This window comes from Urocitellus parryii, chromosome 15, assembly GCF_045843805.1.
Source record: "Urocitellus parryii isolate mUroPar1 chromosome 15, mUroPar1.hap1, whole genome shotgun sequence".
NCBI lineage: Eukaryota > Metazoa > Chordata > Mammalia > Rodentia > Sciuridae > Urocitellus > Urocitellus parryii.
The window spans coordinates 30,618,038-30,631,968 of NC_135545.1; the positions used below are offsets into that span (position 1 = coordinate 30,618,038).

The 13,931-nt window shown below is 41.3% G+C and overlaps 1 protein-coding gene across 2 annotated transcripts in view; it reads left to right on the forward strand.

The window, feature by feature from the left end:
- Fto (FTO alpha-ketoglutarate dependent dioxygenase) overlaps positions 1-13,931 on the forward strand; it is a 367,273-nt gene that overhangs the window by 213,644 nt on the left and 139,698 nt on the right. Inside the window, exons 8-10 of one of the 2 annotated variants that reach the window (XM_026392271.2) lie at positions 1,332-1,456; positions 2,667-2,722; positions 4,067-5,006. In XM_026392271.2, coding sequence (XP_026248056.1) covers positions 1,332-1,456; positions 2,667-2,722; positions 4,067-4,116 — 231 coding nt within the window. In that variant the 3' untranslated portion in view covers positions 4,117-5,006. Of the gene's footprint in view, positions 1-1,331; positions 1,457-2,666; positions 2,723-4,066; positions 5,007-13,931 lie in introns of those variants that run through there. The other variant, XM_026392270.2, reaches the window with a different exon arrangement.

Below are 13,931 nucleotides of genomic sequence, written 5' to 3' on the forward strand. Positions count from 1 at the left end.
ACCAAGAGGCAGAGCTCAGCATCTTTTTCCCAGCTGGTGCTAGTCAGGTTGATCTTGGATCCTTCACCATCAAGATACCATTTCCTACCTTATCTGTTTGTGTCATTTAGGGTTTCATTCTAAGCAATAAAATCAATTTCTGGTAAATTGAAACTAAATGAGACTTTATTAAAAGGATACTGAAAACTCAACCTAACAAAGGAAAAGAGAATGATCTGGACTTAGAAAGTTCAAGAAACTAGGGTTACCTCAAGGACCATGGGGGGCAGCAACTAAAGAACTAGATGAATAGCCGCCAATTTTCCCCTGTCTTTATCATTCTTCTCATGGGTCTAAAATCCAATATAAGAGAATCCAAGGCTACAAACACTAAGGGAAAAGACTCTCCCAAGAGGTAATCTGGGTGCTGTTGCCAGGGGACCAGGTATGGATGTAGACAACAGAAACAACAAATATTCACCACACTGCTCTCTAGGTGGTCATGAAGATATTAGATACACATTGTAAGATACCATAGAGGAGTCATTTTTCATGTTACGGTAAGAACCAATTATGAGTGCAAGAAAGTCATCAGCTGCACTGCATCAATTAGATAAGGAGTATATGGCATTAAGGGCCCAGAGCCCAGAAAGTGACAGTTCCATTCCTTTTAGCCATTTCCTCCGTTGTAAAATCTCCAAAGAAGCCACACTGACTTGAAATTTAAAAAATATATAGAAAAATCTAAAGATGTGTGTTGAGATATACTAGTCTTTGTGATTTTTGTGCTTGTTTCTTTCTTTGCAAGATCTGAATTTGCAGCAAGCAAAGAAAATGAATGGAACCCCTCCTCCCACCCCTTCCCCCAAAAATCATTGGCATGGGTAGAAATTGAAAGTAATGATTCAAATACGAGGCAGTGCGGCAAGCCTCAGCTGGGCGGCAGGAATCAGAGTGCGAAAGTCAGAGACTGCTCTTTTTTTTAAAAAGGCAAAACAAACAACTCACAGCGAAGTGTACGTGAAAATCATTTCTAATAATAGCTCATGGTAGGCAATTCCCAGGGAAAAAAATCGTTGGTTGCTGAGAAAATTAGAGTGAGAAGGCACAGTGTCTTGATGTGTTACTTAAGGCAATGGAGCTTTGGAGTTTACCTATGTGCCATGTACATTGATTAAATACAAAATATATGCCGGCCATTTTTGGCCATCATTTACCGTATTGATTTGTTAGCAGGGGAACTGTAATAAAAAAGCCATTGATTTACTGTCCTTATTTGCTTATGGGCTTTTTTTTTTATTATTAATTTTTCACTTTTTCTTTCTCTCTTTTTTTTTTATCTTTTCTTCTAGACAAATGCTGTGCTTCGGGAAGTTAAAAGAGAGGGGCTCCCCGTCGAACAAAGGAATGAGATCCTGACGGCCATCCTTGCCCCGCTCACCACACGCCAGAACCTGAGGAGGGAATGGCATGCCAGGTTAGTTTTGTCATGAAACGGGATTTGTTGTCCCTGACAAACAAGAGCTATATTTGGCTAAGCCTTTCCTTACCATTGGTCTCATCCCTCTCATTTGAGAGGCCGAGAAAAATAAGCAAGTTCAAGATGTTTGCAGCTAAAGTTAGTTCTCCTGCCTAGGCTAACCTACATTAATTGTAATGATCCATGACACCGTCTGTATGTGCATGTGATTTCTCCCTGGGTAACGTTTAGCATACATGTTTGCATCTTGAGCATAATGTAGTGTAAGTACCCGAAGCTGAAAAGCTCTTTTTTACTCAGCAGTCTAGCAGGCCTGCATTGCTATTCAGTCAGGCAGATGTCTGGGAAATCCACATAGTGCTCTTCTGTCACTGGATGCAGAGCAGATTATTCGAAAGTAGTCTATTTTTTCTACCCCATTTTTAGAATCCACCAAGATAGGAATTACTTTTTGTTCCAACCTAGTTTCTTTCTACATGAAGTTGCCTGTGGTTAGAAAGCTGTTACTGGTGGAAAGTTTCTACGAATCATCACTTTTTTACAGAATTGGTGCTTGCATCATGAATAGCATGTTATCCTACTCCTTTTTGAAAAGATAATTGATACATGGAAGGTTGGAACTAGTACCTCCAAGTGTGAGAGTGCTCCTTTACATCCATGGTTTGTAAAAATTAAAGAATCATCATCCGTTTGTAAGCAAGAGGGAGAGGAATTGGAAAGATTTACTGTATTTTGTCTCAGAGTCTTATTTGATACTTAAAAATTCTGTGTGCCTGGAGTCAAGAACATTTATTGATGGCCATCATATTCTCCAAGTGACTTCATATAACAGCGTTTATAATAATTGATAGCTTCACTAGTAATAATTATCATAAAAATAGATTTGTCTGAACAAGGCTGAAGAGATGAGCATTTTCCAAGAAAGGAGACAGTATGAACTATTGATTTGGATTGGATATCAGAAAGCTACTTTTTTTTTTTTCAAATATGTGTATTATCTCTAGATTCAGACTTGCATGCAAATAATAATTTAAAAACTCATAATAATATTCCCCCTTTTCTTGTGTGGCTATAGCAAATGACAGACAGTTTCAACTACAATAATGTCTGAATAATTCCAATTTAACTTTCCTTAATTTTAGACTTTTTTTGTAGGACTGTCTAAGTGGTATATTCGTTCAGGTCCTTGTGTTTTGTTCAATTATAGGGCATCAGCATGGCGACATGGAAGAGGCATCCTCCTGTTCGATGTTCTTCCTCCTGGTGATTCTTATTAAATAGGAAAAGGAGGAAGAAAGAATTCCCCTGTAATCTCTTTCCCACACCCCTTCCCCCAAAGACAGCACAGTCCAGAGAGAGCAGATGTTGAGCCTGGCCGTCCTGTGTTGAGTGCATTTGGTTTGTTAACAATAATTTCCTAACACACCAAATCCTCAGACAACATGGCCAAAATGGCCTGTTTGAAAAGGAGTCTGTTTTCAGCATTTCTGGCCCTTACTGCTAACAATTTAATCAGGAGCTGGAGCCAGTGTTGAAGTTGATGTAGTCTAGCATCTGAAACAAAAATTCTTAAGTCCTTTGTGGCAGGGGCGGAGGAGGGAGAGAGCTTAGCCACTGACACTCTGCAGACACCCTTAAAACCAAACACCTGAAAGACAATTTCAAGAGGGTGATGTCTCCAGCGTGCCGAAGGCCAAGTGTCCTCGGAGTATTGAATAACTGCAGTCTTCCCCCAGCTCTTCTTCACCCCCATGTGCTGTTTCCCATCCTGGTGCCCTATCTCAAAGACTCATCCATATGATCTGTGTAAACAGACAGTCACCATATCCCTCTCTTCCCCTCATCAAAGTGTCCCCTGGCCGTCTGGAGTGAGGCATTGCCTGGAGTAGCCATCCAGCGTGTGGTGAAAGTTATAAACCATCCACGGCAGGGCCTACCCAGCCGCCTGGGTTTCAGAGATTGGCCTATTGTGTACTTTGGAATTACATGAGGAAAAATGTGCCTTGACAGAAAATAATTAGCACTCACCAAAGGCCAGGCAATAGGTTACAGCATTTTACTTTCATCAAAGCTATCAGGGGATCAGTTAGATTAGATAATAGAAATTTTTTTCCTCTGAAAGTTACATACAGATGACTCTAATTATCTTATATTGCACATTGGAGAATGCATTATGAACTGTACAGCTTCGAGAAATTTAGGTCAGCCGAGACTCTGCAGCTGGCAATAACTTGAGCGTTAAGTCTATTGTAATAAACCTTCTTGGCGGCAGGTTCATTTATGATCACCAGATCAGGCAGAATATTTTCAAGGCAACTTGTAACTCGGTCCCCAAATATTTGTATCTTTCTCAGGCCAGGAGCCCAGCCATTGTTTGCGACTCGCTGCAGTCTTTTAAACCGAAAGCATATGTTGCCTGTAATTGAGCTTCTTGAGGAAAGTGTCAATTCTGCATGACTCGGGGTAACCGAGTTTGTCACAGTGTCACACAACCCTGCGATTCTAGAGGCACATCTGAGTGCTGTGGGTTTCCTTCCCCAAACTCGGTAATCCCATAAACAGCCCTCTCCAAATAGGCTTATTAGGGCTGTCTATTCACTTCCCCAGAGTTGAATGATCCAAAGAACGTCAGGAGACGCTGTGTGAATGCAGGGTAAGTGTTAACAGAAGTGGTACAGAATTTCTGAAGATTTGTCTTTGTTTATACAGTCCACTCTGCCTGATGGACAGCTTGTTATAGCTTTTAAAGAACTGGGCAAGCCCTCTGATCTGACCCCTTCTTGACCTCCGCAGCCCAAAGGTCAGTCTGCAGCTAATAAACTCTGAGGTTCTTAGGGTCTACTGTAGACGGAGGCAGAAAAAGAGCAGCTGCAACGACTGGGTATCCCAGGATCGGCTGCTTTGGGGTCACTCTCTGATAATGAAAATGATTACCAAATTATATGGAAGTTTAACCGCAATAGTGAGTCAGAGGAGGGTGGAGCCCAGCGTATTAGGTTTGATAAATGAACTGTGAAGAGGCCCATCTGGCTCTCAACATCTTTTCTCCCCCTCTTTCCCTACCAAGGGGAAACATTTTAAAATAACAGCACTACATATAGACTCAATGACCCATGCAAGGAGCTGGAATGGATTAAGATTTAATGGTGACAGTGGAAGGAATTATCATTTGAAAGGTGCACCAAAGAAAAGGTACAGTTCAGCATCCATGCCCGAGTTGTTTTTCTAAATAAAATATAAAAATCAGTGCCTTTGTTTATTTTATACCCATCCCCAACCTCTTGCCTAGACTGCTGGAAATTTGGAGGCCATTGTTTATCATGAAATAATTATTCGTGGTCAGCTTCAGGGGGGGGAAAAAAAAGGGCCTCCTTTGCCTTGAACATGTCAGAATGAGAATCAGGCGTTCCATTTCTGCCCGCTTGCTCAGTTTCAATGGTGTAGGTTAATCAAGTTAGAGAGAATGCTTTACAAAAAAAAAAAAATCTGGGCCCATTTCTTTGTCTGACTGTTGGGCATGTTTCAATATTGGATCTAGGTCTGGCTCGAGGACACTGTTTTATTCCTACTCTGAGTTGGCAGTTTTTTCTGTCAAAACAAGAAGAAAGTGCATAATGTTCATTGAGTAGATTGTTTGTTCCTTTCTTGATTCCTCTTTCAGAGGAACATCACAGTGATGATAATTAGTGCCAACAGTGGCTAGGTCACTAAAAGCTATATGTCTACTTGCTGTCAATTGATAATGGCAATCTCCTTAAAACTCCCCCCAGTTTCCCATGAGCATGGTGTGTCCTGGTTTCAGATCAGTGACGCTGGAGACCAGGAAACTCTGCTTTCCTGCAGAGACATTTGGCACAAGCCATGACTCTACTTTCTGAAATGAGGATGGTTTTATTCAGGAAGCATTTTTTGTGTATTCTGTGTACAAAATACTTCATGAATGCTGTGCATGCTATAGAGTGCCGAGTAGCCAGTTTAAGGATTATCTGGGGACGAGAATGTCCCAAGTTGCTAGAAAGAGGTGGTGAAGGCCGAGGAAAGGAAACTGATGGAGCCATCGTCACCATAACAGAGTGCGAGCTGCTCACAGCCTTTCAGGAAAGTGTTTAATTGGGGATGTCTCAGCAGGCTCTGATCATTGTGGTATTGAAAACCCCTGACACGGAGGTATATTGTCTATGTAATAGAAGCCCCCACTCCAGACTAGTTATATTAAATATAGAAATGAAAATGCTTCTAAATGGTACCTGAAGTTAACATTTTTTTATTGATTGTTCAAAACATTACAGAGCTCATGATATATCATCTTTCATACATTTGACTCAATTGGGTTTTGAACTCCCATTTTTACCCCAAATACAAATTGCAGAATCACATCGGTTACACACTCACATTTTTACATAATGGCATATTAGTGACTGTTGTATTCTGCTACCATTCCTATTGAAGTTAACATTTTTCATCCTAGGTTTTGCTTTGGTATATGTGTGTGGGGGTTTGCAGTGAATAGAAAATTGGGTGAAGGGTAATGTAGAGAGATGGGGAGCACTCTGAGAAGTAACTGTGCTTTTTAACTATAAAGGAGTGCCTCTAAAATTTTGCTACATAAAGGTACAGATACAAAAAAAAAGAAAAAAAAATAAATCAAAGATCAGGCCATTAGGGATTTGTAAAAAATTGAGATGTAATTCATGTACCACAAAATTTCATATAAAATGTATTATATTAAAGTGTATGATTGCTTTTTTCAGTGTCTGTACAAGATTGTGCAACCATTACCACTATCTAATTTCAGAGTATTTACATTACCCTAAAATGAAACCCCATATCTGTGAACACCTACTCTCAATATTCCCTAATCCGCATAGTTCTTGGCAAACATTAATATACTTTCTGTCTCTATAGATTTGCCTATTCTTATCAGTTTTTAATAAATAGAATCATATACAATGTGGCCTTTTGTATCTGACATTTTTCACTTAGCATAATGAGTCAGGATTCATACATGTCATAGCATGTAAATATTTCATTCCTTTTTACTGCTGAATAATATTCTGTTTTATGAATGTTACCACATTTGATTTCTCCAGTCATCAGTTGATGGATATTTGGGTTGTTTCCACTTTAGAGCTATTATAAATAATGCTCTTATGAATATTCATGTACAGGTTTTTGAACCACATGTTTTCAGTTCTCTTGGGTATCATATTAGTCTGTTTTCTATTATTATAATGAAATACTAGAGGTTGGGTACTTTATAAACAAGAGAAGTTTATTTAGCTCACAGATCTGGAAGTTCAAGGGCATGGTGCTGCATCAGATTGGCTTTCGTGAAGGCTTCATGGTAAATAGCTTTCCAGTATGGGGAGCACACACAAGAGGGAGAGATCACATATCAAGACAGGAAACTGAAAGGCAGTAAGGGTCAGGCTTACTCTTTTATAACAAGTCTTGAGAGAGAACTAACTCAGGATTCCATGAGAACCACCTTAATCCTTCCTGAGGCAGCACCCCCAGGGACCCAACAGCCTCCCATTAGGCTCCACCTCTTAAAGGTCCCACCATCTCACAGTATCACCACACTGGGCATCAAACTTCCAACACATGAACCCTTGAGGGACAAGCCTCATCTAAATCATAGCAAGTATCTGTCTAGGAGTGGAATTGCTGGGTCAGGTGGTAACTCTGCTTCTACCTTTTGAGGAACTGCCAGACTGTTTGCCACATTGGCTACACATTGGCTACTGTTGGTGGCACATCCCCACCAACGTGCACAGAGGTTCCTGGTTCCCGTTTTCCCATGTCTCATGCACACTTGCTATTTTCATTTTTCTTATTATTATGGACATCCTAGTGGTACCTCATCATAGTTTTGATTTCCATTTCCCTTAATGACTAACCATATAGAGCATCTTTTCACGTTCTCATTGAAGACCATTAGTTTTTTAGTAGGATATATTTAAACATGGCCTACTTTCTTATCCCTCTTATTAGTGGTAAAGAGCTAAGGAACCTGTACAGATGTTTGACTTGTTTAAGGGGCAGGCTTTCAGATAGAGCTGTCATTAACTTCCTGCTAACTTTATTAATTTCTGGCTACACCCATTTCGCCACAGCCATGAGTAGATCTGGCCCCTTATGCTTTTGCATGAAGCCCAGATTATTTGTCTCTAGAGATTTACTTATTTCTTCGAGTATTCTCTTACATTTCTTTCATTACAGTATCTTAGAACATTGTACTCTGGAAAGGAATGTGACCTAAGTAGAAATTGTCCATTTATAGCTCCCCAGCTTTTAGGCTCCACAGGACTTAACTGTATTCCCATAGTAGACAACTTTGTATAGTTTCAAGCAGCCTTAAAATGGTTTAAACAATTTTCAAATATTTATGACAGCTGCTTAGAAAACCTTTTGGAACTACTTACTTCCAAGTTAAAAGTGATTCCCCGAAGACTGAGATGGCTTCATAGATATATCTTTCTCATGTGGGGCTTCATCAGCTCAAAAACCTTCCAACTAATTATTTCTTCCCACTGGACAAGTCAAACAACATCTTGTGGACCAGCTTCCTATTCTCAATGACGCCAACCATCACCATGAGGGGTCAGATTTGCTAAGAGTCCAAAATCTGGTTGTTTAGAACCTAGAACTTGTAAGGAATAGGCTTTACTTTCCTAAGCTAGTCGGCTTCAGGCCCTGGGTGCATAAGTTACTTATAGGGAGCAGGTTGGGTTCTAAGACTGGCCCCATTCAGGTTTTTTCCCCCTAGTAACTGGTTTATCCTTTGGCCTCTGGCAGTCCTGATTATACCCACAACTGGCCAATCGGTGCAGTTCAGTTTAGCATTGACTTATTTTGTGATTGCTTATCGTGTGCAAGTAGTTGTGCTAGGTGCCGTGGGGAGTATCAGGAAGAATACGACAATTTCAACTCTGAACAGTTGACAAGAACACAGCAGCCAGCACACATACTCTCATTCTTTTGTGTGTGAAGCACTGTGGGAAACTGAGAGGTGACTTAGCAATGGGTTATGCTTTAAGGGAACTGATATTTTATTAGAAGTTTATGAAAAGGAGACCTAACATTATATACGTACTGGACTCTTTGATTACATTTTTGTCCCTCCTCCCAGAATATAAGCTTCATAAGGGCAGGGCATTTGTCTGTTCTTTCACTGACTGTAAAGTCTGCACCCCAGATTTTGTGACATTGTGCTGTCTCCTCCATTTGAATCATGCCCTATATGGCCGAGGGACCTTGCCACCTTGTTCACTGTGTATCCTGGCATCTAGAAGAGTGCCTGGCACTCAGACTGATTGAACACCTGGCAGAATTAATTAACTTCAACCCATTCTCATATAACGCCTGTAATTCCAGCAGCTTGGGAGGTTGAGGCAGGAGGATCATGAGTTCAAAACCAGCTTCAGCAGGCTAAGTAACTCAGTGAGATCCTGTCTCCAAATAAAATACAAAATAGGGCTGGGGATGTGGCTCAGTGGTCAAGTACCCCTGAGTTCAATCCCCTGTGCCAATAATAATAATAATAATTATTATTATTACTATTATTATTCTGTATTCTGTATTTTTCTTAATTATGAAAAAGATGCTTTTTAATTTTTTCCCTAACCTTGAAATTGGATGTAGTATAGATCGCTGATATTGGAAGTAAGTACTGATCATTAATCCAACTTTCCAGGGGTGGAACCTTGAAGTTGGAAGGAGGAGAGATCACCAATATGCAGTCCTTTAGTGGTTAAGCCCCAAGCCAGCACCCAGGTTCTTGTCGCAGCACAAGGGAGGAAGGATGCTTTGTGTACAGGATGATTCAGGGACACTTGAGGATGAGACTGCCCTGGGTGTAGGTTGCAACCAGAACAAACAGACATGGTCTCATCCCTGTGGTCATTCCTGGATCCCTGCCCTTTCTGGAAGGAGAGAAGAGGAGAACCTGGGGTAGGTGGGGAGGCTCATGTGGTCTCAAATCTGCATTTCCCATGCTCCAGGCAGCGGCTTTTCCCGGCTTCCTGCTCATGTCCCGACGTGGCTCCAGTGATATCAGTGCGGCCATGAACATTAGCCTTAGTGACTTGGCACTGGGGCCAGAGCTTGTTTTCTGCCCTAGGGAGTTATGGTCACACAAAAATGGAGCCACTAACCCTAACGATGGGCTCTGGGATGGCGAGGCTGATGCATTTATCTGCTGAGACCACCTGTGACTGTGTGTCACCTGACCACGTCAGCTGCTATCCTTCCTGCTTGAAAGAGTGGCTGGTTTTTCTGGCAGAGTTAGCTGGGCACTAGAAGTCGTGGCATCTGTAGTTAGTCGCTGTCTGTTGCAGCTAGCTGAATTTGTTTGCAACATGAGCGCTGGGAACAAACGGAAGAGATTTGAGGGAGAAGCTCTGGCCTGCTAATTGCCATCGATGTCTTTCTTTTTAATGCTGCTGTCGCTTCTCCTTTAATAATTACAATCTCTGCTTTCTGCTGCCCTTAGCAGAAGAATGTCCTTTGTGTCTCTGAACCAGATTACTCTATAAAACCCAATAACTCCATAAAACCTCCTCATAAATGTGTAGGAATTGAAACATTGTATAAATTTAGAGCAAGGATTAAATGAGTCTAGAGATAGGGTTCCCTCTTTCCCAAGATACAGCAACTTATCTTAAGGAGGCAAGTGTTGTTAATGTTATTACCATTGTTACTGTCATCATTTGAACAGTTTTATGGAGGACAAAAGCCAATTGACTTCTGTGCATCTTATTTATAAAATCAACACGTGGGCTTCAGCGCGAGCTCTGCTTCTGGCGGGTTTCTGACTGTGATCAGTTGCTGGCTCTTCTGTGCAGTGCTTCTGAAATGTTTTGAGGAAACATTGATTCATGCATTTGTTTATTCAACAAACATTTGTTAAGTGGTTCTGGAACTATAGCAGTGAACAAAACCAATGAAAATTCTTCTCTCCTGGAGCTTGTATTCTACTGGGACGCCAGGCAAGGGCTGCTTCCCTCAGGGGACCCTGCATATTAACAACACTCTGCAGGACCAAAATAAAGTCATTTGGTTGGGATAAAAATAGAAAAGTTTCCTTTCTGATCTTTGTCCTGAAGCGATCACTTGGGATAAACCTTGCACCTCTAGTTGTGGCAGGTTGTGTATATGAGGTCTTCGAGGGATAGCAGTTTTATACGCGGGAAGATCCTGGGGAATCCACAACATTAATTTTCTGATTATGTGCACCTGGTTCCCAGTTACTTTTCTAAGACATGTGTCATTTTAGGGAGGACTTAAATTCACCTAGATCGCTCTTAAGAGAGAACTGGAGAAGGCTCGTGGGTGCTGGGGCCTGTTGTGATACACCAGGGCACTTCATAAATGGAGTGGTGCCTGCTGTGAGTAATCTGCCAGTTGTGTGTTGGTTCAGCAAATATTTATTGAGTGCGTACTTGGTACGGAGACACTGTCCTTGGCCCTGAGGCTATAGAGCTGAGTAATACTTGACTTGGGAAATGTATTATACAATATAGAATAACAAACACTATGGAAGAGATTGAGTCATGGTTCCATAGAAACCCAGGTCCCGGGAAGGAGGAGGCAAGTTCTCCTTAAGTGTTGTTTTGTGACTCATTGGATGCCAGCCATGGTGGCTCCATTGTGTTGGCTACAAGTGGGTAGGTAGCTCTTTGTCTCCAAGAGTGAGTGAGAAGCAAGAGAATCTATATATGATCATGGGTTTTTGGATAAATTTTGTGTTACCTTCTCTCCAGGGGGATGTGGGCATTTTGTGGCACCATGTTCTCTGGTACCTAAACATGTTTCACACTTTTTATTTGGGTACATCTCTCTCCATAAAGTAGTAATTTCCAACTCATGCTTTTTTAAATCTCAATGTTGATGGGGGAAAGTTTTCTTCCAGAGTAAATTCCATTAACATGGCGTAGTGGTTGGTTGCATGGACTATGAATCAGATTGCCTGGGTTTGAATCTTGGATCCACTTCTATAACTCCAGGCAAGTTTCAATTACAGATTGTAACTAGACAAGTTACTTAACTCCTCTAAGCCTCAATTTTCTCATTTGTAGTTTGCCTAAGGGATGATAATAATAGAACCTATTTCATAGGGTTGATTAAGCAATTTCATGTAAAACACCTAAAGCGAGTACCTGAAACATACTAAGTGTTCAGTTAAATCACATATTATCATCATCTTGATATACAACAGAAAAGTCCAGAATAAACCCAGCCTTCCTATCCTTTGAGAGAGTGCCAGCATATAAATCCCAGCCCCAAGGTAGAGGCCTAGTACTGGTAGGAAGGAACTCTAGATAGGATTGTCCTAAACTGGACTCAGAGTTGCATCTATCACCAGCTGGCTGTAGGAATCTGGGCACACCACAGACACCTTGGACCTCAGCAACTATCCAGAAAAGCAGAGGCTTAGGTGGGCACACACCTGTAATCCCAGCCACCCAGGAGTCTGAGGCAGGATGATCACAAATTAGAGGCCAATGCAGGCAGCTTAGCAAGATCCTGTCTCAAAATAAAAAAATAAAAAAATAAAGTGGGTTCAGTCTGAAGACAGAGGCATCTTCTAGGTCTGACAAGGTGTGGCTCCCTAAATTAGATCCCAGAGAGAAGCTGAAGGTAGGCGAGCCAGGCAGTTTTAAGTGCTTTCTGTGACGGGAAGATGGAGGCATAGACACGCACAGTCCTGGGCCCTGGGCAATGGCCACATGAAGTGGAGATGGAATTTAAGCCAAGAAGGCCCAGCTCAGACCACAAATGCTGTGCAGCTGCTGTGAGGGCAGTAAGGAAGCTTTGTCCACCTCTCTTAGGTTCAGTATCTGCTGGGACTCCAGCCTCACAGTGTAGGACTCAGAGCTCTTCCAGGGTCCTCCTAGAGTGTCGAGGAGCCTGTGTGTATCTGTACATGTTTATTCCCTCTGGTACCTAAATATGTTTCACACTTTTTAGTTGTGGGTGCCTCTCTCTGTATAAGGAAGGAGTTTCCAGCTCGTGCTTTATAAATCTCCCTCCCATAAATCTTTTAAAGGGAAGTTATTACCTTTATAGCTATATCATTTCTTTTATATTGGTTACAATCTTTTAGAAGGTGGGAGAGTAGAAGCGAAGAAGAGAACATCAAAGTTTAGCCTCCAAGAATCTGTAAATCCTCCAAGTCGAGTAATCTTTGGGCTGTGTTAGTCAAGGCTGATTTGAGTAGGTGCCCTTAAGGTGAAAGGGTAGCAATTTATCTACTCCATCATGGGTTAATACCAGCTGTACACTATGTTTATATCTAGAAAACAATTTACTGCACGTGAAGAATAGCAATTTTATCCTATCTCAGGGGTGTCCCCAGTGTATTTTACAAATTTACTCTGTAATGTATATTCCAGGTTATAGATAAAAGTTTAGCTCTGGTTTTCAGTTGATGGAGTAATGGGGGGCAGGGGGAAAGAACAGCTCTGTTGGCCTGTAGGGGACACTGTTGTATCATTCATCAGAATTTTCTAATAACTTGTCCCAGGACAAAAACAACAACAAAAAGAAAACCCCAAATAAACAAATCAGAACACAAAAATATAGGTCAATCAACTTTAAATTGTTCATTAAAATTATCTGAGTAGTTCCAATGTATTTAGAATATTCTCGGTTTCTTGAGCATTGGTCAGGTTGTTTAGTGTCCAGCCAACTGAGGGACAACTTAGTTTGTATCCAAGATGGGAGTGATTGACATGACTGTTTTGATTTGCTTTCTCTCCATAGTCTCCAGTGGACATGGTGCTCTGAATGTTACTTTTGAATTTAATAAACCTTCAGGTTTCATTGATCATCTTAATGTGTCACTAAGCTATGCCAGTGCTCACTTGAAATGCTTCAGTTCTGAGATATTCTAAATACTATAAATCTTGAGAGGGCCTTTTGGAAGTTCTTCTTCTCTTCGTTTTATCCATATCTTTTCCCTCAGTGAAACAGGTGCTGTTTACTGAGAAAAGGAAGTTATGTCTACACGGAAGGCTTCTCTCGGGCTTGGTCTAAACTCCAGGAACCATCCACACTACCAGATGCACCGATGGTTCTTGGTATGACTTGTTTCTTTTTCCAGACTCTTGACAGCCTCTGATTCCATCCAGGTGCCCTGTGATCTTGCCAGCAAAACTCCACCTCTCTGCCCAGCTCTGGCCTCTTCTCCACCAGAATATGGCCCTGCAAGGTGATTGTAATTAACCCTGGGGAGGCGCAGGTTTTGCTAAGGCAGTGTGCACAGTAATGATATTGTTAGCTTGCTTCATTTCTAGTTTCACCATCAATTATGCCATGTGTTTCATCCAGTTGGTGCTACCCTCCCAGTGTTAATTATAACCTACAAGACTGTTACAGTTAATTTTATGGCAAGCATATTGTCTCTTCAAGGCTCCGGAGCAGCTCATAAATTATCTTGAAGGTAAAATGTAACTTGGGGAACTAGTTA